The following is a 26,573-nucleotide window of genomic DNA, read 5'->3' as shown; positions in this document are numbered from 1 at the left end:
GTTTTATTAAATATTTATACGTTAGAAAAGTGCTTGAATAGATTAATTGTCTTAATTTAATTTAGTGAATAGTTAATCGCAAGTTCTTGATGGTACGATGACCAAAAGCACCAATTTTCAACGTTATATTGTTATGTTTGCGTAAGAAAGAAGTGGGAAAATGGGATATCATATGATGACTCGTGGCAATGACGGAGAAGGTCAACAACTACCAAACCAAACTAACTTGGGGGTAAAAGATGGTAATAACACGTTAAGTTATTACGTGCCATCTTTCAAGTGCTAGTTTGGTAATGCAGTAAATTTTTGCAGTGAATACTAATTTAAATCCTTTCATAAATAAACCAAAATGATGTGGACATTTAATGTAAGAAAGTTAGTTTTGGAAAATTAATAGTATCATATCCACCTAAAATCTGGTTGGAAGAAGCCAAGGAAACTACATACTTTGTTTGTGGACAAGAAAGAGCAGAAGAGACAAAAGAATATGCCAAATGATTCCTTTACTATAGTGGGACTATCCAATAATAAAAAAAGTTGGAAACAATAATTGGATTAATCTACAACTACAATTGACTGAACTGAAAAGTCATTTTAAAAAGACGTAATCATCTGATACAAGCAAATGGATTTACGGCATGGTTTTGAGTGAAAATCTCAACAAGTCAGACTGAGTCATGCTTGGGTAGTGGGTCATCTTATGTCATCTTCATGCCTTCTGCGAAATTCTCATACCTTATATTTTACTACTAGAGTAGTATTTAATGTTAAAACCAAATATCCTTCATTTTCATAGTTTAAGGAGGTTTCTTTGAGAGACAAAAACTATGTCCCTATTGTCCTTGTCTTATGTCTCTATTCTTCTTCACATAGGTTTTAAGGATTTCTGCGTCTGAAGTTTCCAAGAATTTGTATGGATTCTGCTTTGACTTTTCTCTCAAAAGTTTCTCAATTCTTGGTCTTTTTGGTTCTTTATAAAAAATTTCATAGGCATTTTCAAGAAATGTGTAGGTGGGGTTTGAGTTAGCAAATGATCCTTATAACGTGCTTGTTCTGTCATGGAATTTTCTGATGTGATGTTTTTTTCTTGTTAATTTATGTGTCTCAGTTTGTCTTGATTGCAAAGGTTAACAGATTTTTTATATGTTTTGTTGGGGTGAAAAAAGTAGTCATAATTAGGAATTTTCATGTTTACTAGCTATCAAATTGGTATACAACGTGCTAAACTGTTTTTCTTTGTGTAATAGAGCCTTGACAACAAGAGTGGTTAAGTGATGGAAGAAAAAGATGGAGTAGTAACTAAAGTGGAAGGCCTAAGTGCTTTGAATCCATTAAACTCTTCCACCATTGCAGTAGCTATTAATGGTAAGAAAAAAAGCAAATATGTTGTGAGCTGGGCATTAGACAAATTTGTGCCTGAAGGAAAGGTTTGCTTCAAGCTGTTACATGTCCGGCCGTGCATAACTGGTGTGCCAACTCCCAGTAAGTTGTTTCTCTTCAATGTATTTGTTTCAAATATTGATATCTCTAAAGCTTTCTGGTGTACCACAACTCGTTAGCAGATGCCTTTTTCCTAGCAATTTATCATTGCTGAGGACTTCCATAGGCCACTAATTCATGTTTAATCTTTGTTACATGACTTCTTTCTCATATAGTATGTCATATGAATTCAAAAATCTGTCAACAACAAGTAACTTTTGGGTAATATGATATGCTATATATGGTTATGAATTCTTAATTTATTTATGCTTTCTTTAGTGGGAAACTCTATACCTATTTCACAAGTGCGGGATGATGTAGTGGCCGCTTTCCGGAAGGATGTAGAATGGCAAACAAGTGAAAAGCTGCATCCTTACAAGATGTTATGCACTAGACTAAAGGTAAATAGACATCAGAAAAGTGGAAAATCTCCTAAAATTAAATCGCTGATCGTTCAAAATTACACACAGGTCCAAGTAGAAGTTGTACAGCTTGAATCAGATGATATCGTGGAAGCAATAGCACATGAGGTCTCCAAACTTAACATCATCAAGCTTGTCATAGGTGCTTCGTCTTGGAGCATATTTTCTAGGTAATAAGATGTATGCTGTTTTAAGTTTTAATTATGAGCTACTGCCTGTTGCTGAAATGGCAATCTCTTTATTTATTTATTTTTATTTTAAGGTACATAGTTGCCTAAACTCGGACCATATTGCCAATCATAGTTGTGAATTCTGTTTGTCATGTCATATGACACTGCAAAATAGTGATACTTACGAAATGCAACAACCTGCGAGTATCTTAGAAGATACAATACAGCATAGAGGAATGGCACCTAATATGGAAAAAAAGTTTATTAATAGAAATACATGCCAGCTTCATAAGATCCTTGGGAGGAAAGGTGTATTGGTCCTTTTGCGTGACTTTTTCAAGGGGTGAGGCTATGCTTTATTCTCTCTTTTTATCAATAAATAGTTTAGTGGATTGAAATTGATATAGGTGAAGGTCTTCTTCACTTTTTGGAAATCTCTACTTCCTCGAGGTTTTTTTCCTTACCTCTTCACTGGCTTGGCTCCTTTGGAGAGTGTACTTTCTAGTATCAATGCCATTTCCCTCAGTAAATTTGAATTTTTTATTTGTTGTTTAGGGGACAAAGCTTATCCTCAAGAATCTCAGACAGTATTCCAAGCTTTTGTACCATCTATGCTGTTTCAAGAGGAAAGTTGTTATCTATACGTCCTTCTAATTCAGAGATAAATGGAAGCAGTTGGACTGAAGATAGCAACACTAGCTGCTCAATCAGCACTTCAACAGGCCACTCTTCCAGTTTACTAACAGGTATAAATTAATTGTTTGCATTTACTTTATCTAGTTCATTAGTTCCATTTCTTGCTCCCTTTTGCTTCAGGAGCACCGTGAATAAGATGGGGAAGATGTTGGTTAGTACTGTCAGTGTCTGGATGCTCCATTTCTTCCTTCAAAAGTACTTGAGAGATTTAAAATCTTGTATCTTCTATTTGAGCGCACATTTGAAGATTCTTGACTAGTTCAATGCATCTTAGACTTTGTTATTTGCTTCAAGGTAGCGATAGAAGTCTACTATGAAGATACTGCCTTTCATAGCGTGCCTGAAAATCGTTCAGATTCAAAGTCCTTCTTTTAAAAACAAAAAAAATTGTCTGTTGATTTATTGTTCTTGTTAGTGTTTCCATATTTAGTTATTTTCCAACAATGAATTACATTTTCTAGAGAGACTTCAAGTACTGAACTGAACAATTTATCTGTGTTCTGCTTTTCAGAAAAGTCAGACCTGGACTCAAGTTCTTCGTACAGTCAATTCCGTTCTCCTTCACTGCCAATGCAAAGATTTCAAGCTCTTTCAAATATTAATCAGAACTTTCCTCATAGAAGAGCAATCTCAAATGAAATCATCCACCATAAGAACTATTCTCTTGATTTTGGAGACAGCGAGGACGATGTCAGTTCTTGTCCCCAAAGATCATTTCTTAGGGAAAGGAATAATCTTGCTTCTAGTTTTCGGAGCTTAGTAACAGACTTTTATACAATGGCAGATGATCAAGCTTCCACCTCAGGGGCTCCAACAGATTTATCATTGAGAAATGAGGTATTTTCTGCTGCAGTTTGTTATATTCATTACTTATTGGCATTGATTAAAACACTTACATGTTTATGCTCAGAGCTGGTCAACTAACTTCCTCTGCATAATTATTTTGGTAAACATTCGGTACATAGTGGCAAGAACGTAGAAGAGCTACTCAAATATGATCATCCCTAGAAAAGGTCAACGATCTGCCACCCAAATTAATGGTTCTCACTCTTTACTGCAGGTGGATATCAATTTTGAGCTAGAGAAGCTAAGAACTGAACTAAGACATACTCAAGGAATGTACGCAGTTGCACAAACTGAAGTACTTGATGCTTCTAGGAAGGTATGTTTAGGAAACAATGACTTTTAAATGTTCATCCGTTTATGTCTGATTCACATTGTATTGTGATCATAAACCTGCCCACAAACAGATGAATGAACTTCAAAACCGCCGGTTGGAGGAAGAAATTAAACTCCAGGAAATTAGTTTAAAGGAGGAAGAAGCAAAAGATTTGGTACGAAAAGAGAAAGAGGAGTACAAAGCTGCAAAAAGAGAAGCTGATTATGTGAAGGACTGTGCTGAAAGAGAGGCTGCACTAAGAAAAGAAGCGGAACTATTAGCATTACGTGAGGCAAAAGAAAAAGACAAGCTTGAAAATGCCTTGACAGATCAGGCACATCAGTACCAGGAATTTACTTGGGAAGAAATCGTATCTTCTACCTCTTCATTTGCTGAAAATCTTAAAATTGGTGTGGGCGCATATGGAACCGTTTATAAATGCAGCTTGCGTCATACTACAGTTGCCGTCAAAGTTCTTCACTCCAAGTCCAAGGTATCTGACCTGACGAAGCAGTTTCAACAAGAGGTATGGCAAGTTAATGAATGAGAGAATGACTAAATTGAGTTTGCCCCCACTGTTTAAGGATTCTGAGAATCTGCTCTTTTGTATTTTTCAGCTGAAAATATTGAGCAAAATTCGTCATCCACACTTGTTAATCCTTCTTGGCGTGTGCCCTGATCGTGGTTGCTTAGTGTATGAGTTCATGGAAAATGGTAGCTTAGAGGAGAGGTTGTTCAGGAAACATGATACACCTCCAATTCCATGGTTTGATAGATATCGAATTGCATGGGAAGTGGCCTCTGCTCTCGCCTTTCTTCACAACTCCAAGCCAGATCCAATTATTCATCGTGATCTAAAGCCAGCAAACATATTGCTTGATCGTAATTTTGTCAGTAAAATTGGCGATGTTGGCCTGTCAACAATGATAAATTCAGACGCTGCATTATCCACCATTTACAGAGATACAGGTCCTGTGGGAACACTTTGCTACATCGACCCTGAGTACCAAAGGACCGGAATGATCTCTCCAAAATCTGATGTTTATGCATTTGGGATGGTTCTCTTGCAGTTGTTAACAGCAAAAGCACCAATGGGGCTTCCCCACATTGTTGAAACAGCAATCGATAAGGATAGTCTAACTAAGGTACTAGATTCAAAGGCTGGTGAATGGCCATTAGAAGAAACAAAGAAACTAGCAGCGCTAGCACTTAAATGCACAGAGATTTGTCGAAGAGACAGGCCTGATTTGAAAGAAGAAATTCTCCCTGCATTGGAGAAATTGAAAGAGGTTGCTAATAAGGCTCGAGATTCTGCCTCAACTACCCGGCCTCCTCCTCCTACCTACTACTTGTGCCCTTTACTCAAGGTGTGTCTTCTCTACTTCCTGTAACTTTGACAATGTGATAATATGTGGCACACAATAGCACCAAAGATTCATTTGTTATGTTCTATCAAGTTTTTCATCTTCATTTCTAAGTAGCGATTGGTTCTTTTGTCACAGGATGTAATGGAGGAACCTTGTGTGGCAGCTGATGGGTATACATACGACAGGAAGGCGATAGAAACATGGCTAAAGGATAACGATATATCACCTATGACAAACCTACCGTTACCTCATAAGAACCTTCTACCAAATTATGCACTACTTTCTGCAATTCTTGACTGGAAATCAAGAAAGGCTGGAAATATTTAGATTGTTTAGATAGATCTTCTTTAGATTTATAGCCTAGTTTAACATAGCTTGTCAAATATATGTGCCTTTATGACTTTACACAATCAACCAGTCATTAGATTTTGATGTTTCTTTGTAAGTGTAAAATGTGGAAGTGTGAGATTGAGTAAACAGTCCAAGATACAGTCATGTTAGAGTGATAAAAATATGTGAGAAGGTAAGAAAAATAGTAGTGCAAGGAGAGAAGGAAGTAAGTTGCATATGACAAGTATGTTATAACATGCATCAGTGAAGTTGCAATGGTCATGTTAAGACCTCCTTAATATTAAACATGGTGTTTGCAATCTCCTTGTGAAGTTGGCATTTTATTGATTAGACTTCAGAATTCATAAAATTCTCATTTCAACTGACGCGGATCGGGGATTTAAACTTGATGAGTTCGGTCTTTAAGTTTATTAAAATTAAATTCATTTTGAAAATATAAATTCAAATTTAATATTTGTTGAAATTTGGTAGGTTTCACGTATACATCTATAATCCAAGTAGAAAGTACTAGGTTTGGATTAACTGCACAAAATGAACCACCCTATCATTTGTTGTTCTTTTCTTATTGGAAATAGGAAAAGAATATTTGAAATTTTTTATGTTATCGTATTTGCACACTATTCATGTTTTTAGGTTTCTCATACCATACCAAGCGGAACTCAAAAGGTAAAAGTCATAACTTTCTATTCTTGTACCTTTTTAACGATTGGGGATAAGAAAAGTGCATTTGAAGTTTTTTGGATATCATATATTGCATACTAAGTGCTTTTTTCTAGTCTTAAGGTTTCTCATATTCTGCATACGAAGTGGGACTTATAAGACAAAACCATACCTTATAATCTCGTCTCTTTTATAGTCCCTGGAGGGGCTCTTGGTGGAATGGAAACAGACTCCTAAAAGGATTAAATCTTCTTAATATGTCTCATTCTTTTCTTGGAAGACAAATTTTGCACATCTATAAATTAAGGATCTTTGCTTCTCACAAGAACACAAAAAAAATATCCACAATGTAGTCACTAAAAAGTTTTGTTTAGGTGGAGATTTTTCTCTTGATAGTTTTTCTACTTTTATATTAGTTTTATCATATGTGGATCAATTGACCAAACCATAATAAACTATTATGCTTAGTTTAGTATATTTTTCTTTTTGTCGTCTGATTTATCGTTCACCAAGCTTTGTATTGTTAGTTTCCGCATGCACCATATTATTTCGATCCCAACAAGTGGCTACCTGACCCACTTTTAAGCTTGAATTGCCAATTGACCTTCATGCTTAATTAATGCTTAAATAAAATTATAAAGTGAAAGGAACTTCATACTTTATCCCTAATATTTTACTTATTAAACTATGGCTCCAATCTGCCAATGAAATTCAAAATTTTCACAGGAATTTTTAAAGAAATCTACAGTCTATACTCTACCCCACTAATGGTCTATAATTCTATTGTTAATGTAAATCAATAGATAGTGAAATACATTCAACTACATTATATGTATATTCTCCACCAATGATCAAAGTGTTACAATAACTTGAATTTACACCTTCATGTATTCATATTAAGGTATTCATATTAAAGAATTAAGAACTGTATATCAATCATATATAATAGGAATAGGCGTGATCATCAATTATTAGTTGTTCGTTATGTAATTTAGTAATTTAGTAATTTAGTAATTTAGTTATTATTAATAGAAATATGATAATTGTTCGTGAATAACCTAAAGTTATACCTTATTCATCATTATTAGGTAATTGCATATTTTGAATTGGATTAAATGTATTAGTATTACGTATCAATCATATCGTTTATTACTTAAGCCAATAATTGGTTAATACAACTATCGTTATATAGCTAATGTCCATTATTATAAAATAATGTTAAGGCAATATATGCAATTTGATGACTAATTAGCTATTATAATCGTTCAAAACATCACTTAATATCAACATATGGTGATAACATAGACCAATATTTATTATACAACACTCATCTACTTAGAGGTATTAATTGCTGACACCACTTTACTATATAACGCTCTTATACTTATAGGTCTTGCTTGTTGAGTTATTACATGTTGTAGAATGACCAACTCTTAAGGTATGAAATACACTGTCAATTCTAGTAATTTTAAAAGTTACATGATGATTAATATGATGTTTAAAAGATATAAAAAAAAAAATCAAGGACGAACATCTTGTAATCATTATTTTAGTGTTTTCGACCATGCGTTTATTCTCGACCACAACAAGAGTGGAGGACGCAACCTAAAGTTGAGACTCAACTACTAAGGATGTCTATTGACTTAGGTTGAATGTTAAGGGTTAGGGTTCAGCCGTTCAGGGTTGGGGTGATGATTAAGGGTTTATAGACCATTAAAGGGGTTTATTGGCGACTGATGATTGATGGAAGACAACACATGTAGGGGTGTTCATGGTTCGGTTTGGATCAGTTTTTCCCTAAAAAGAAACCAAACCAAGTAAGTCGGTTCTAATATTGGAACCAAACTAAACCAATTAAGTCGGTTTTTTATTGATTCAGTTTTTGTCGGTTTTTCAGCTTTTTCGGTTATTTATCGGATTTTTTCTTAAATATGAGGCATACACTACCTAACACATATTCCGACAACTACATTTTTAACCTAACACTATCAAACCAATTGCGCTTTGAGAAATCTATCATTTACCAACATATATTGATGATAATTGAATCAAATAATGATGCATAATTAAGTACTCAATTAAAAATCGATTATTGTTAATATGAAATATATTCTTGTACTTAGTAAAAGAAAACTACTAATCAAACTAGAATGTAAAAGCAAAGAATTAGATTTTTATAATAGCAAAGAACTAGAATAAAAATACAAACGACTAATATGTACCATAAAATTTTAGAAATTTTATATAAAAGTATAAAAATATATATAGATGTAATAATAAATTTAAATAGTTACTTCTACAGTTGGTTTGGTTCGGGTTTTTTTCGGTTATTTTTATTAAAATCAAAACCAAACTAAATTTAATCAGTTTTTAAAATTCAAAATCAAAACCAAACCAAACCTAAAAAGTATCAGTTTTTTCTTTTCGATTTGGTTAGATTTTCGATTTGGCTCGATTTTTCAGATTTTTATAAACATCCCTAAACATATGTTAATGAATTAAAATATGTCTACGTGACGTTTCCCTAACCAATTTTTTTTACTCGTTTAAAATTACCCATCCAAAATTACTCACATTTCAAGTCCAATTTTTCTTTCGAAAGAATTGTCATTGTGCATTGCTGCCAGCCAGTTCACATTACTCGTTTAAACTCACATTTCAAGTTTTAATTCTGGTAGGCGATTCTCAAATTTTTCGAAACTAATGAAAGATAAATTTAATGTTTTCATCTTTTTTTTTATTTTAGGATTTCAAGTTTTGTGATTAAAAAAATTTCGATTTCGTTGAATAGGGTAAAAGATGTCGTATTTGGGAATGGGACAATGAGCTGCTAGATCCAATGTTGCTGACCTTATCAGCAGTTTGAAGTATGAAAAGGATGTATTAAGCGTGAAAAAATAGTTTTGCAGATAAAGGTAGCTGAACTTGAAAATATTTTAGCAATGGATGTTTGATAAGTAGGGATTCTAGTCTATTTTATGCTTCATTTTGCATGTCTTATTATTTTCAATAATCCATACTTGTAGCAATGAAATACTATATATTCCTCCACCAAGTGATAAATGATTGATTACAAATATTTAGGATCTATTTTTCTTTTCTCTATAAAGGCCCAGAAATACCTTGTTTACGTATCATTGGAAAGTGCATTAACATAAATACGGCAGTAAGAAGCGGCAATACAAAAGTGTGTAAACTATAAAAACGGGTCAAAGTAGATTGTCCCACACTAGCGCTTCCGCGCAATAATTCGACCAAGGGTGATCCTATTACAGGAATAGCGAGTTTTAGATTAAAAGTGTGTACAAGTATTCCCAGAAGCTAACTTATTGTGCTTGTTTGTAGTGTTTGGTCAAAAAAAGACAAGAAAGTCAAAATCAATTCAAAAAGGAGTGAAACTTGCACAAGTCAAAAGCTAAGTCAACTGAGCGCTACAAAGGAAAATCAACCGCGGACGCGAAGGACCTACCACGACAGCGGTCCTTTTATTGCGGTCCGCAGTGGCAAGATTCATAGAGTTGTCATTTGGGGTTTTTCAAGTCACCGTTCACCACGGTGCTTTTATGCGACAGCGGAGGACCTACCACGCGGTCCGTTTACCGCGGTCCGTAGAGAAGAGGTTCAGAGAATTTGAAGTTGAGCTGGAAGATTAAATACCGCGGTCCGCGCTTGATTTTATGCGGCCGCGGTATCCTAACCGCTGCATCAGTCCATTTTTCGCTGTCAGCGGTACCTTCGTCAAGGGAATTTTTGTCCAGAAAATTTAGTTGTGTATAAATACTTTCTTTTCAGATTTTTAGGTCATCTTATCTTAGCTGAGCACATGAACACCGTATTTTAGCCTTTTGAGTAATTTTGTAGCTTGTTTAGCAATTAATCTTAGAATCTTATCTTGTAATTACATTTTATGGGTTATTCTTCGTCTCAATCTATGATTTCTTCTTCAATTATGGGTAGCTAAACCCATTAGCTAGGGTTGTGGCTCAACCCTAGTGTGGGTAATGGGCCTCCTATTTTAGGGCTTAGATATTTATGGGTAATTGGCCTGATTTATGCTTTCTATGTTGAATTGGTGGTTGCAAATACTAATTTGTGCCTTTTTTTACTTAGGCTCTTCTTGAGAAAGAGAGCTTAAGTCTAGGAAATTAAGGCCAACAAGGAATTGAGGTGTATTCAAGAGATTGATAGCCCTAATTAAAGGATTAAACCTAGAGATAGTAATACCCGACTTGAACCAACATCGCTTGCACAAATTGAACACCCAATTGTGCTTGAGAAAGCCAATTAGGACAAAGTCACTCAAACTACCGAGAGGTATAGAGTGAGTAGCTTCGTGCATTGGCTATATCACGATCCCAACTATAACATTATTTCCCTAAGTTTGAGATCTCGTTAGAAACTCACCTAGGAGTAGGTTACTTCTCTAGTGCCTCTTTACCCATTTAGAAAACCCTACAAAAATATCTACTAGCTTAATTTCATGTATTATTAGTATAAAATTAGCAATAGAAAACAAACAAAAGAATGATTGGAAGTGTAATCAAGAGCACTACACACTGCTAGATTAGATAAGAATCCAACTCCAAATATATCTAGCTCCCTGTGGATTCGATCCCAGCCTTCTCGGGTAAAAGATGCATCGACCGCTCTTGACACTCTATAGTGGTGTAAGGTTGGCTCTGATCACTTTTTGGTGACGTTGCCGGGGAGCTAAACGGTTTTGGCTATCTATCTGACTAGTTTTGTGTTTTGTTTTTCTTTCCTTCTGTGTTACTAATTTGTGTGTGTCATCAATTCAGGTACAAAATGGTGAACAACGATAATCTTAGAAATGCTATTCTGGGGGAGGATGTAGATGATAATATTGACGATGAGGTACCTATAGTGCCTCAAGCTCAAAGGAGAGGCCGTCAGGCTAATGATAATGTTCTAGACCCTCCCCTGCCTCCTCCAAGAGTCGCTCCTCGGGTGCTTCCAAACGAAGGATATGCAAGTGCAATTGTACCACCCCGGATCCGGATGGGCAATTTTCAAATTACAAATGTGATGTTGACTTTGTTGGAGCAGCGAGGGTACTTATAGGTGCTCCCAATCAGAATGCATATAAACATCTCAAGGGCTTTGTGGATACCTGTTGGGGAAGCAAGCAAACAAATGTGTCAAAGGATGCATTGAGATTGAGATTATTCCCTTTCTCACTTAGAAGGAAAGCCTTGGACTGGCTTGAGAGGCTTCCCAACCATTCTATCACTACATGGGATGAGTTGGCCGATAAGCTCATAGCCAAGTTTTTCTCACCGGGACATATGGCGGCATTGAGGGATGAAATCTTAGCATTCAAACATGAACCAAATGAACACCTTCATGAAATCTGGGATCGATATAGAACTATGGTCAAGGAATTCCCCAACTATGATATGACTGAAGAAAGCATTAAACAGACATTTTATTGAGGTATAAACACGACCAATCAATGTGTGGTGAACCAGTTAGCAGGGGGTAATTTCATGAAGCTGCCTTACGCTGAGGCTTGTGATATTCTTGATGAGATGGCTGATACTTCTTCAGCTAGGCAAAGTCGAGCTAATGTGTCACAGGGTGACCCCATTGTCATTCACTTGCACAAAGAGCTTCATGACCATGGCCAGGCAATAACAGAGTTGACCACAACAATGAACCAGTTGTCTAAAGCTCAATTGCAACAAGTTCAAGTGCTGAGACAAGTAAATGCTATGGAAGGTGTAAATATGTTGGTTAACAAGAGGTGACAATGAGGGCAACAAAGTCAAGGAAATCCGGATCAATATGAGCAAGGTAACAGTGGTTTCAATCAAGATGATGGGTATGATGAGCAAAGTGAAGAAGTCCAGTACGTGAAAAACTACCAAGGACAAAGGGGAAATGCTCCTAACCAACAACAACAGTGGAGATCCCAAGGCAATTAGGGGAATCAAAGCCAACAAGGAAATAGCAACTGGGGGAACAACAATCAGAATTGGGGCAATCAGAACAACCAGAGCAACTGGAGTGGCAACAACAACAATTGGGGAGGAAACAACAACCAAGGGGGTTGGAATAATAACAATCAAAGAAATCGGGGGCAAGGCTTTCAAAAACCTCTGATGTATCAACAACCAAATAACCCGCCTTCATTTCCGTCCCAAGTTCCTAGCTCGTCAAATAATGAGATGGGAAGGATCGAGATGATGTTTGAACAAATGATGAAAAAGAATGCCGACTCTGATGCTCAGTTGTCATCCCATAATAATTCAATCTGAAACTTGGAGGTTCAACTTGGCCAAATTTCACAATCTTTAAATACTCGCCCTAAGGGGGCTCTACCTAGTGATATGGTAGTAAACCCTAAGGGTGGGAACAATACCGGGCATGCAATGGTTGTGATTACTAGAGGCGGTCGAGGTGGTGAAGTGAACACTTCCAAGCAAAAAGAAGTTGTGAATGATGAGGTTGAAGTACAAGATGATGATGTTCCTATAGTTGATGAGCAAGTGAGTGAAGAGAATTTGAATGCCGAAATGAGGATTGTTATTCATGATAATGAGGTGGAGACTCAAACTGACGTGAACCCGTCTAAGGAACACGTGATAGACATGCCGGAAATGGTAGTGCCCAAGGCTAAGGCTCCCTTGTCAAGGCCTCCTCCACCTTACCCTCAAAGGCTTGCGAAGCAAAAGAATGAAAACCAATTTAAGAAGTTCATAGAGATGATGAAAATCTTGTCAATCAATGTTCCGTTGGTGGAAGCTCTTGAGTAAATACCGTGTTACGCCAAGTTCATAAAAGACTTGGTGACTAAAAAGAGATCCATGGATTGCGAGACCATCAAAATGACTCACCAAGTAAGTGCAATTGTGCACTCGATAGCTCCAAATCTTGAAGATCCCGGCATTTTCACCATTCCATGCACCATTGGGAGTGCGAATTTTGCAAAGGCATTGTGTGACTTGGGAGTGAGCATCAATTTGATTCATTACTCTATGTTCAAAACTTTGGGTATTGGCCAACTGCGACCTACTTCAATGAGGTTGCAAATGGTGGATAGAACAATGAAGAGGCCGCTTGGTATTATTGATGATGTCCTTGTTCGGGTGGACAAGTTTATTTTGCCTGCTGATTTTGTGATTCTTGACTGCGATGTCGATTATGAGGTTCTGATCATATTGGGAAGACCTTTCCTTGCAACTGGGAAGGCATTGGTTGATGTGGAAGCAAGGGAACTCACCTTCCGGATGGGTGATGAAAAAGTGGTCTTTCATGTGTGCAAATCAATGAAGCAGTCGAATAGTACTGAAGTGTGCTCTTTTGTGGATCTTATCACTGAGGTGATAGTTGATTATACTAGTTCCATGATCAATGTAGAGGATCCTTTAGAAGTGGTATTGTTGAACCTTGATGTCAATGAGGATGAAGGTCGGGTAGAGTGTATCAATGCTTTACATGGAATGGTCTCTTACTCTTATGAGCCTCGAAAGCTCTCTTTGGATCTTGAGAATAGAAAAACTCCCCCAACAAAGCCTTCAATTGAAGAGCATCCCATTTTGGAGTTGAAGCCTTTGCCTTCACACCTCAGGTATGAATTCTTAGGCCCTAGTTCAACTTTACCTGTTATTCTTTCCTTTTGTCTTACTAACGTGCAGGTAGATGCCAAATTGGAGGTGTTCCAAAGAAGAAAGAAGGCTATTGGATGGACTCTAGCTGATATTCGGGGAACAAGCCCCACCTTTTGCATGCAAAAAATCATACTGGAACATGATGCCAAACCCTCCGTGGAATATCAAAGGAGGTTGAACGAGGCTATGCAAGAGGTTGTCAAAAAGGAGGTGATCAAGTGGCTAGATGCAGGGGTTGTGTACCCTATCTCAGATAGTTCTTGGACTTTGCCGGTGCAATGTGTATCGAAGAAGGGTGGTATGACTGTGGTTACCAATGAGCAAAATGACTTGATTCCCACCAGGATTGTCAGCGGATGGAGGGTGTGCATGGACTACCGCAAACTGAATAAAGTGACACGCAAGGATCATTTTTCATTGCCATTTCTTGACTAGATGCTAGATAGACTTGCTGGGCGTGATTTATATTGCTTTTTGGATGGGTACTCTGGCTATAACCAGATTTTAATTGCTCCGAAAGATTAGGAGAAAATAACCTTCACGTGTCTGTATGACACCTTTGCATTTTCTAGGATGCCATTTGGTTTGTGTAATGCACCGGCTACCTTCCAGTGGTGTATGATGGTTATTTTCACCGACATAGTGGAGGACTTTCTGGAGGTATTCATGGATGATTTCAGTATTATGGGTGAATCTTTTGATGAGTGTTTGAAGAATCTTGACAAAGTGTTGGCCTGATATGAGGAGACGAATCTAGTGCTTAACTTGGGAAAATTTCACTTTATGGTCGAGGAGGGCATTGTCCTCGGCCATAAGATTTCAAAGAATGGTATTAAGGTGGACAAGGCGAAAGTTGAAGTGATTTCAAAGCTTCCTCCTCCTACTTCAGTCAAGGGGGTTAGAAGTTTTCGTGGGCATGCGGGGTTCTACCAAAGATTCATCAAATACTTTTCTAAGGTAGTTAATCCTTTGTGCAAGTTATTGTAAAAGGATGCTAAGTTCGTGTTTAATGATGAATGCATGAAGGCTTTTGAACTTCTCAAGTACAAATTGACAACCACTCTCATTATTACCGCACCCAATTGGAGCCTACCTTTTGAGCTCATGTGTGATGCAAGTGACATTGCGGTAGGAGCAGTATTGGGTGAAAGAGTCAACAAGATGCTTCACCTGGTGTATTATACAAGCAAGACAATGAATGATGCTCAATTGAATTACACGGTGCCGGAAAAAGAGTTGCTAGCAATTGTGTTTGCAACGGAGAAACTTAGGCATTATCTCATGGGGGCCAAGGTGATAGTTCATACTGACCATGCAGCACTCCGCTACTTGATGACAAAGAAGGATTCCAAGGTGAGGTTGATGAGATGGGTTCTATTGCTTCAAGAGTTTGACCTTGAGATTGTTGATCGAAAATGGAGTAAAAACCAAGTGGCGGACCACTTGTCCTGCTTGGAGGAGGAGGGGAGGCCTTGTGATGGTCTTGAAATTAATGATTCATTCCCTGATGAGCAACTTCTCTCCGTATCTGTGAATAGCATGCCTTGGTTTGCGGATGTTGCCAACTTTCTTGTGACTGGTATTATTCTGTATGAGCTCTCTTCTAACCAAATGAAGAAGCTCAAATGGGATAGCTTGGACTACTACTGGGATGAGCCTTATTTGTTCAAAATTTGTAATGATGGTGTGATCCGAAGATGTGTTCTAGAAGAGGAGCAACTGAGTATTCTTGATGCTTGTCATTCCTCTCCCTACGGTGGTCACCATGGTAGGGCGAGGACAACTTCAAAGGTGCTTAGCTGTGGATTTTATTGGCCTATATTGTACAAGGATGCGGGTGATCTTGTGAAGAGATATGATGAGTGCCAGATAGCTGGCGGAATTTCAAAGAAGGATGAAATGCCTCTCACTACTATTCTTGAGGTTGACATATTTGATGTGTGGGGCATCGACTTCATGGGACCTTTTGTGAGTTCATGTGGCAACACATACATTCTGGTGGCCGTTGATTATGTTTCCAAGTGGGTTGAGGCCGTGGCTTTACCCAACAACGAGGGCCGGAGTGTGGTGGCTTTTCTCAAAAAGAATATCTTTACTCGGTTTGGCACTCCTAGAGCGATCATCAGTGATGGGGGTTCTCATTTCTGCAATAAGGCATTTGATACTTTGCTTGCAAGGTATGGTGTCAATCATAAGGTTTCAACCCCTTACCATCCTCAGGCTAATGGGCAAGTTGAGGTCTCCAATAGGGAGATCAAGAGCATAATGTCAAAGACCGTCAATGAAAATAGGACCGACTTGTCAAAGAAATTGGATGATGCTTTGCGGGCTTACAGAACTGCTTACAAGACTCTGATTGGTATGTCTCCATACCGGTTGGTGTTTGGAAAAGCTTTCCATCTACCGGTTGAGTTAGAGCACAAGGACATGTGGGCTTTGAGGAAGCTAAACCTTGAATGGGATGTTGCAGCAAATATTCGGGTGGAGCAACTTAATGACCTTGATGAGCTCCGGTTTCATGTCTATTCAAGCTCGTCCTTGTATAAGGACAAGATGAAGTACTTACATGACAAGTATGATCTTGGCAAGGAGTTCAAAGTGGGTGATTTGGTTCTTTTGTTCAACTCCCGGTTACGACTGTTTCCGGAAAAGCTTAAATCAAAATAGAGTGGACCTTTTGAGGTGGTGCTTGTGACTCCGTTTGGTGCTATTGATTTGAAAAATAGAAATGGTAAGATCTTCAAAGTTTATGGGCACAAAGTCAAGTATTATCTTGGAAAGTTTGATGACAGCCACGTGGTGGCAATGATCCATCTCAAGTGATTGATGGTAACCTGCGTCGTGCCGCAATGTTAAATCAGGTGCTTCTTGGGAGGCAACTCATGTGTTTTTCTTCTTTATTTTTTGATTTTCTTCTTAGTATAGGATTTGTTTTTGGAAACTGGTTGTGAGATGTATGTAGGGATGTTTAATGTAGTGCAGGACTAAGCTGGAAAAATTTGTCACTCTCTGAAGTTTGGACCGCGACCGCGCTCCATTTTTCATGGTCCGCGGTGGCCTTACCGCAAAGGCGGAATTTGATGGCGGTCAGCGGTGCTAAAAGTACAAAAATGGGGGTTCTCTGAAGTTTCAACCGCTGCTGCGGTGCATTTTTCGCGGTCAGCGATGGCTTACCGCTGTCATGGAGCATTTTCCGCTCTCAGCGATGGTCTCAAAATTTTAGCCCTCCTGAACTTCACAAGCGCATACCGTGGTAGTAAGATTGAGTGGGGCCCCTGGGCATTTTCTATAAATAAGCGGTCTTAAAGCCTTTTACACTTTTCGATAATTTTACTCTCAAACAAAAATAACATTGTTCATCCACGCCCTAATTTGCACAAACACAAGAATTAAACTCCATTTTCACCACTCATCTCACATCTGTTAATTTCACTCATTCCTTAGTCTTTAATTTTGTAATTATTTACTTTTAATTGATAGTTCTTTCTTCTTATTCTTCTTTTTTCTTTTAATTTTGACTTAGGGTCCCATAGTAGTAACTAGATTAGGTTTAAAATAATTTGAATTGATTACTGAACACCTAGTGGGATTGATAATGTTGATTTTATTGTTAGAATGTATGAAAAATTAGAAACCCTAGGTTTGTTGAGCCCTAGTTTGCCTTCTGCGGTCGTAGTTGATTTTCAGCAGTTCGCGGTCATATGCTTTATCTGATAAGTTTAAGTCATGCTAACCGCGGCCAGTGGTGACAACTTCCGCTGACAGCGGTGCCTCTCCGCAGCCGTGATGGATTTTCCGCGGTCTGCGATGATCAAGTTCAAAGAGGTACATTTGAGGGTCTGTGGCCGTGGTTGATTTTCTGCAGACAGTGGTGCAACTACCGCGGCCGCGCTCCTTTTTCCTCGATCCGCGGTGCTATTGAATCAGAGAGTGGGTAGTCTAAGTCCCACACCTCCATGGGCGCCATGCATTTTCCGCGGTCTGCGGTGTAGCCTTCGCGACCCCGGTCCTCGGTCTGTAAATTTTAATTTCCAATGCATTGTAAATTATTCTACTATTTTCTTCACTGCTTCTTATAGCAACTAACAATGTTCAACTAATTCTACTTGCAGACAATGGTTAAATCTAGAGGAGGTGGTGACAAACAAAAAGGGAAAGCGTAGTCCTCCCGCGTAGGGGATGAGGACAGATTAAATTGACCCCAGCAGTCTGAAAATCAATTGGGGAGATCAGGAAGAGCACCAAAGCTGCAAATAGAGCTGCTTCCCATTCTGAGAGAAGTGAGTATTTGCCCTCCCGGGAGGTATCAAAGTCTGATTCAGTGCCAAAATATGTACCCAACTTCCCGGAGAGGCATAGGTTGAGAGATGAACCCACACCTCCAACCTCTCCTACTGCTTGTGCTTCTATTCATGTTTCTTCTAAGTCGTTTGAGGACTCAGCAAAGAGCAGTGATAGTTCAGCTTCAACCTTACCTACACCTTCCTCACCTAGACAAGATGTAGCTGCTGGGGTACCGGATAAAGAGGGAGGGGTGAGACCCAAATCGGGGGTGTGGAAAGAACAAGAAACCCTGAAGTGTGGCACAAGAGGTTTGTCAGTGAGCTGGCTTATCACAAGATTCGGGAGTGGTGGCCTTTAAGGTCACTTATTCATGAGCGTCAGTTCATAGAGCGGGATCTTCTACCTCACAACCCCAACGTGAAACAACATTTCTATGAACGAGTAGGATGGGATTACTTCACTAGTAGGGTGTCGGATGCAAATGAGCACTTAGTCAAGGAGTTCTACGCTAATGCCTCCCACATCAAGAAGGATACAAAAGTGACTAATGTGCGAAACTTGAAGTGAAGTTTGATGGGAAAACAATCAATGAATACCTGGGTTTCAATGAACAAGATGAGACATTATACTTTGAGAAGGTGGTGATGGATGAGGCATCCCGTATGTGGTTGGCATCATACCTGGCTATCCCGGATACCACCCCAGAATGGTTGACAGCAGGGGTTCCTATCTTGAGAAACACCCTAAACTTTGAGGCAAAGGGTTGGGAGACTTTTGTATGCAGCAGGCTAGACCCCACTACCCATGAAAACACATTGTCGGTCTCCAGGGCAAAATTAGTGGTGGCTATTATGGCGGGGTTGTCAATCAATGTCGGGAATGTTATGTCTAGGGTGATCACCAGAGTGGTCAATGAGGGTGATAGATCATACCCCTTCCCGAACTTCCTTATCATGTACTTGGAAGATCAGGAGGTGGAGAAAAGAAAATTTGATGTCAAGGTAAAAAGGAAAATGCCCTTTTCATGGTACAGCCTCAAGGGTCTAGACAACCCCAAAGCCAAGGGATCCAAGGGCAAAGCTACTACTTCTATTGGCCAGTATGAAGAGCCAGTAGTGGTAGTCACTCCTTCACTGTCTCCCACTGCCATGCCAGATCCTGCCTCCGGACCATCTACCTCCTTGCCTCCAGACATTCCATCCTCCTCAGCATACCCATTGATTGCCCACTGATTGAGCCAAACACTCTCCAGTATCAACAACTAGATGCAGGCAGCAACTTCTAAGCTGTCTGTGCTATCTAGCTCAGTGGAAGCCCAGTCAGTGCCCCCACAGCCACAGGTGCCAGTTTCGGTAGAGGAGTCTCTCAAGGAGCTTCTAGACAACTAGAAGAAGCTCCTGGAGAACCAGAAGATTATCATGGATGCTCTTGATGATCAAGGAAAAACACTTCAGGAGCTGAGCAAGTACACAAAGAAGTTGAAGAAGACTCGGGCCTCGAAGGAGTCTGTGATGGAATTAAGGAGGGGAAGTGGAGAAGATGAAGATAGCTGACCATTTACCATTGGAGCTACTATTGCATGATCAGTCTCCAGCGGCTCACACAGAGCAGGAGATTGAGAGAGCGCCCAAGATGAGGAGAGTGATACCCTAGGTGGATGATGTAAAGATTGAGCTTGAGGAGACTGAGGGAGTTGCTTCTGGTCAGCCACAGGACCCCGAGACAGCTGCTCCGGGCATCCAGCCATAGGACCCTATGCTACCACATGACTCAATGCAGATAGGAGACCCATAGGGAGTTTCTTTTACTCTCTACCCTTCTTTTTGAGCTTATTTTTGGTTAGTTAGCATTAGGGACAATGCTAGCTTTCATTTGAGGGGGTGTCCCTACTTTGATTTTGATGATTTGGTAGTTGGTTTGTAAATATGATACTATTTTCTTTCTTTATGCTTATTTTTCACTTTTGATTAGTATATAACTTTACCTTTTATTTTACTTTTCGTTATTTTTCGATCTTGGTATGTATATAAAGTTACTCTCTCATGTATATATTCATTCCCTCTTATTGTATATTCATCTAAACCCCCTATTGTACATATTTAGTTTACTTTCCGCATTTTACTTCATATCTTCTTTTGCAATTTTCCTTAATAGTATAACTTCTTATTTTATTTAATAGCTTCTTTTTGGCTCGTAGCTTCGTATTTTACAATTTTGTGTAGATCAATAAGCCTTTGGTTTTTTTAATACCACGGTTCTTTCTAAAGGTGATCGGGTGGCTCTTCCCGATGATGGATGACATGACAACCTTCTTAAGGGTTTGAGTATGTTTTGTTCTTTTTGTTTTTGTGTAAATAGTAGTTAGTGAGCACTGGTGCCTCAGGCAAAGCTTCACTAGGGCTTAACACATTTGCCTTTGATCTTATGGTTAAAAATAAATTGTTGTGTATAGGATGGTGATAGTTGTGACCTTGAGACTCTTTTATTGGCTAAACAATCATCGAGTGGTTTTTCGGAACTATTTGTGTTGCTCAAATCTTAGCTAAGGTTGTCATGGGCCCCCGACTCTGTTTCTTTAGAAATCCTATAGCTTGTGTGGTGAGGTTTTGAATTGCATGTCCAAGTCCCCTGCCAATAAATCTAGAATTTGCCCTGAATGTTTGTCTAGGCGAAATCCTAAGTGTAGCTCGACTTGAGAAGTGATTATAGGCTCTCCTTGATCCCAATTGAAACTTGAAAACATCCATAGCCTACCAATGATGATATCCCTAGTCAACCGCGTTGTGCCTTAGCCCTTATTTTTTCAATAACCATGATACGAGCCTTTATCCGTTCTAAAATGATCCTCTCTTGGCACCTTATCTTTCCTTAGCACAAGGCAAAAGCATAAGTTTGGGGGGAGAGATGAGGAATGCAAAAGTGATAAAAGATACAAAATGAAGAAAAGGAAAGGCAAAGAAAAAGAAAAAGAAAGAAAAGCCAAAAAATTCAAAAAGAAAGGGAACAATGTAGAAGAAATTAAGGGATTCAATGAAAGAAAAAAATGAAAGGCATGGAAAGATTAAAATGGAGAAAAAGGATTGAAATGAACAAGAAAGAGTGATAGTGTGTCTCTCTAACCCCTAAAGAATAAGTAAATGACTCAAAGAGTCAAGAAAATATGTGCCAAAATGAAGCAAATGAAGTACTTAAGGGAAGATGAAACCTTCTTAGACCAATATATCCTACCTTGAACCAAAAGCCTTCATTACATTCCCACAAAAGCCCTATATGATCTTGAGTTGAGTGAGCTTACATTAGTGGTGACCTACGTAAGGGGAAAGCTTATGGTACTTAGAGCAGAACTTGTAACCTTCCTTTGAGAGGGATGAGTGTGTTTTCCACAATCCTCGTTCTGAGTGTTGCAATATAAAAGTGAGGTTTGCTTGTGGAGAGTTGAGGGGTATGAGTTTGGGTTCCACAACGACCAATGTAACAGAAAGAGTTTCCTTGATGAGTTGAGTCAACTCTTGATACTTTGTGTCGCACTATAGCCATGGTGCTAAAAGATTGTGTATTGTTGATAATGTATTTGAGTTGAGGGTAATTGTTAGTCCCAATTGATTCTTGATGAGGTGTCTTTAGAACAGCTGAAATTTCCTTTCTTTTATCTTGAGGAGATGGGAATTACTTTGTTTGCTTAAGGACAAGCAAAAGCTTAAGTTTGGGGGAGTTGATAACTAGGGATTCTAGTCTATTTTATGCTCCTTTTTTCTTGAGTTTTAGATTAAAAGTGTGTACAAGTATTCCCAAAAGCTAACTTATTGTGCTTGTTTGCAGTGTTTGGTCACAAAGAGACAAGAAAGTCAAAATCAGCTCAAAAAGGAGTGAAACCTGTACAAGTCAAAAGCTGAGTCAACTAAGCGCTACAGCGGAAAATCAACTGCGGATGCGAAGGACCTACCGCGACAGCGGTCCTTTTATCATGGTTCGCGGTGGCAAGATTCAGAGAGTTGTCACTTGGGGCTTTTCAAGTCACCGCTGACCGCGATACTTTTATGCGGCAGCGGAGGACCTACCGTGACAGCGGTCCGTTTACCGCGGTCCATGGAGAAAAGGTCCAGAGAGTTTGAAGTTGAGCTGGAAGATTGAAGACCGCGGTTCGTGCTTGATTTTATGCGGCTGAGGTAGCCTCACCGCTGCAGCGGTCCATTTTCCGCTATCAGCGGTACCTCCGTTAGGGGCATTTTTAACCTTTTGAGTAATTTTGTAGCTTGTTTAGCAATTAATCTTAGAATATTATCTTGTAATTACATTTTATGGGTTATTCTTCATCTCAATCTATGATTTCTTCTTTAATTATGAGTAGCTAAACCCATTAGCTAGGGTTGTGGCTCAACCCTAGTGTGGGTATTTAACGGGTCTCCTATTTTAGGGCTTAGATATTTATGGGTGATTGATATTTGGCCTGATTTACTATGTTGAATTGGTGGTTGCAAATACTAATTTGTGCCTTTTTTACTTAGACTCTTCTTGAGAAAGAGAGCTTAAGTCTAGGAAATTCAGGCCAACAAGGAATTGGGATGTATTCAAGAGATTGATAGCCCTAATTAAAGGGTCAAACCTAGAGATAGTAATGTCACACCTCCTTTTTGCGCGCCCGTCCCGAAGGATAAAATGCGCGAGGGAGTTTTTCCAATTTAAGTGACAATATTCGAAATGAGATTATTTATTTAATTTAGAGTCGCCACTTGGGAAAGGTTTGGCTTTTGGTGTCCCAAGTCACCGGTTTATCTTGAATCCCACATCAAGGAAAATATTCGACTTTCCAAATGAAGTCTGCGAACCAAAAATTCTAAGTAAGGAATTCTGTTGACCCGAGGGAAGGTGTTAGGCACCCTCGAATCCCGTGGTTCTAGCACGGTCGCTTAAATTGTTATAATGGCTAAATATCTGATTTTAATACATGTTGTGACTTATGTGCTTTCATTAAGTTTAAACCGCTTTTATTATTATCATTTTTATAGAATTGCAACGTCGTGAAAATGCGTCTCGAATCACGTCACAGTCAATGCACCCATGGTTGTTAATACATTCCGACTCCGTTGAGATTTGAATTTGGGTCACATAAATGCGCACCCGAGTTTAAGAATGTAATTTAATTAAGTCGCGCCTAAAGAGTCTAACGCGTTTATTGTCTTTGGGGAAGACAGTGAAATTCACTAAACAGTCCATCCCAAATTCTAAGTATTTTATTATGACCAGTTATTGAGGGCCCCGCAATTTGCATTGTTTTATTTGGTGAGGCTCGTCTCATTTTATGAAAGGATAAACCTACAATGACTACATTTTCTATTATGTCTCTATAAAATGAAAGAGAAAAGGTCTTAATTTATTTACATGCTTGAGTTGTTATAGTTGGGTTTCGAATATGATTCATAAATTCTGAAAATGATGCAAGCAGGGCAGTCCGTTGCCAATGCGGGCCCAGGCCCAACGTTTATTACATAAAACTAGACCTGAGCCGTCTTATTCACATGTTACTACCTAGTTACATTATACTAGGCATGTTCTCAGTTTGTCAAATTAAAAAAAAAACTTAGCAATTTAATTTTAATCCTAAACCATTTACATGCTGAAATTAACCAATATTATTTAACTAAACAATATTCCTACAAGTTCCGAAATGGCCTATTCGTTTGATTTTTAACTAGACGGAGTTGCTACACCATTCATTTATTTTTAGGCAATATATATAGATAGTTCATCCGTTAAGCTATCGTCAGATGTTCCACTATATATATTAAATAGCTACATGATTCTGATTTTTGTAAGCTAAATAATTTACATATACAAATAAAATTCAGAATATAATTAAAATAAATTTAGAACATCAACTCTTCATTTTTTCGTATTCATGCTTCCTGTTTCAGTTTACAATAATCAGCGTGTCAGTTGTGTACCTGATATTGGAAGCAAAAGAAAAGGGAGATCAGCAGAAATTCAGTAGCATACAACAACAGCAACCCCAGCAACCAGTAACAACCAGCAACGAGAAACTTAGTGACAGATTTTAAAATCAAGACAAAAATACAGAAACAACAACAACAATCAACGGACAGAAGAAAAGGGAATCTTTTCAGATTTTGAAAGACTAGTTAGTGTTTAACCCTTAATTTCTGAATCCGTATATTAGAATATTTGGATTGTATATCATGTGTATACTCTTCTTCTTTTGAATTTCCAGAATGTTTTTCTTTTGAATTTCTAAAGTCTTAGTATTTTTCGGAATTTCCTCTATCTTTTTATTTTCTTCTGTATTCTGTCCTCTTTTCTATTCCGTATTCTCTCTCTGTCTCTCCTCTTATTCTTTTTTTTTATTCTCCCCTAAAATCTGATTCAAGTCTCTCTATTTATTTCTCATCCCAAACCCTTTAATCAATTAACAAAATAACCACTTTCTCTTACCAAACCCACTATCTTCCCACTCATCCCCCTTTTAATCTCACTACCTAATGTTTTGTCCCCCACTTTATTAAACAAATACCCCATTATATCTTGTCCCCCATGCTTATATTAAACAATTGCATTATTCCCCATCATTATATCTTGTCCCCCCATTATTGATTATTTCAATATTATCTTAATTTTAATGGAAAGAACACTCAAAGTAAATAATTATTCAGAATTTTAATTCAAAAAATAACCCTCTACCCTTACTGAAATTACCACTTTACCCCTGAACGTACTGCAATTTACCAAACTACCCCCATCAGCTATAACCAATCAATTAATCAAACTCAACCAAAATATAGCCAATATGACCAATTTCTACACAAATTCAAACAACAAATCACATGAACACGATTTTTGAACCAATTCAACAACAAATCACATGAACACAAATTGAACAACATCAAATTAATGTGCATAAATTAACCATATTGGGAACCAATCCTGGTTAACTTAGACCAAAAATTGATGAGCAAGGAAACAACAATATTAATAACACAATACATGATTCAAACTAAATCAACAAATCAAAAACCAAAACATAAACTCACATTAAATTACTGGATGAACTTCAAACAAAGAATAAACATGCATTAGATCCATATTAAATAACAAACATGACGGATTCAAATGATTTAAACTAAATCTAACAATATTAAAATTAAACTAACAATTTCTTCTACAAAAATACAAAATAAAAGCACATGAAATAAACCGAAAAACTAATTAATCAAAGTTTCATTTGAATCTGAAAATTAAATCAACAAAACATACGAACAAACTAGAAAATTATCTCAACGATGAACAAACAAAACAAGAATTGAATCATTTATCGATTTTGGATCCGAAAAATATCAAACAAAAATATGGACAAAATGAAACTTAAAAAAAATCTACTAACCGGATCGAAACGACGAACAATGACTGACCAACGACGAACTCGTATGGACTGTTTTGACAACCCCAACCAAACTCGAACAAACGACGACGAAGACGAATTTAAGAAGCAACTGAAGCAGTGATGAAGCAGTAGCAGCAGGCGACGAGGTTTGGTTTAGACTCAGCTGCTCGACGATGCACAGTAGGGTCGTTTGGTTGTTTGGACGACGCAGAAGATGTAGAAGATGGAGCAGCAGTAGGGTGTGTTTGGTTTGGTTGGACGAAGCGAAGAAGAAGCAGTAGCAGATGGGGATGGAGAAGGTCGACGCAGAGGCAGCAGCAGCGGCGAGGAGGCAGCAGCATGGTTGTCCATGGCGACGAGGGAGCTTTGAATCAGCTGCTCGACGGGCAATAGCAGTAGAAGAATCAGATGATGCAGTAGTGGCAAAGAAGGCAGCAGTGAACACAGCAATGGCGGAGCAGGCAGCAGTCCGGGTTGTTTGGACGTCGCAGAAACGACAATGGAGGAATCAAACATGGAGCTCGACGAAGAAGGCAGCCATGGGAGCTCGGGCTCGACGATGAAGATGAAGAAGATGAAGAACGCAGCAGCAGCAGCGTCGGAGAAGAAGAAGCAACGATCAACGTTAACTTGAAGAAGAAGAAACCTTCGCGATCTTTGAAGAAGAAGAAGAAGAAGCACGGGCAGCGGGTGTATGTGTGTTGCATTGCCGTGGTTGTGTGTGTGTGTGTGTATGTGAAGGAGAAGAGGCGGGGCAAGGGCAGCCATTGATGGGTTTGTTTGGAGCTTTTTTGGAGAAGAAGATAGAGAGGGGGGCGGGTAGGTAGTGTTTTTTTTAGGGTTTTGTTTTGTTTTGTATTTGGTAAAAAATTGAAAAAATGAAAAATGAAGAGGGGGAGTTGGGTTGTTGGTCCTGGACTGGGTCGACCCGGTTTGGAATGGACCGGGTCATAGGGGAAGG

At 38.5% G+C, this 26,573-nt stretch overlaps 1 protein-coding gene across 5 annotated transcripts; it reads left to right on the top strand.

The window, feature by feature from the left end:
- The first annotated feature begins 596 nt into the window (after positions 1-596).
- Positions 597-5,943, top strand: LOC107783102 (U-box domain-containing protein 35). Of its 5 annotated transcripts, none has more exons than XM_016604092.2 (10): positions 597-685; positions 1,248-1,482; positions 1,759-1,880; positions 1,950-2,071; positions 2,627-2,817; positions 3,279-3,604; positions 3,828-3,929; positions 4,018-4,452; positions 4,544-5,293; positions 5,429-5,943. In XM_016604092.2, the coding sequence occupies exons 2-10, from the start codon at positions 1,275-1,277 to the stop codon at positions 5,618-5,620; spliced, it is 2,448 nt and encodes an 815-aa protein (XP_016459578.2). In that variant the 5' UTR covers positions 597-685; positions 1,248-1,274; the 3' UTR covers positions 5,621-5,943. The 5 variants fall into 5 exon arrangements, with proteins under 5 accessions (XP_016459578.2, XP_016459559.2, XP_016459574.2 ...); XM_016604073.2 differs by lacking the exon at positions 597-685 and adding an exon at positions 782-911; XM_016604088.2 differs by lacking the exon at positions 597-685 and adding an exon at positions 902-1,011.
- Positions 5,944-26,573: the final 20,630 nt, after the last annotated feature.

The sequence above is a fragment of the Nicotiana tabacum genome, chromosome 6 (assembly GCF_000715075.1).
Source record: "Nicotiana tabacum cultivar K326 chromosome 6, ASM71507v2, whole genome shotgun sequence".
Lineage (NCBI taxonomy): Eukaryota > Viridiplantae > Streptophyta > Magnoliopsida > Solanales > Solanaceae > Nicotiana > Nicotiana tabacum.
Note: the sequence above shows the minus strand (reverse complement) of the source record. Positions and strands in the feature narration are given on the sequence as shown.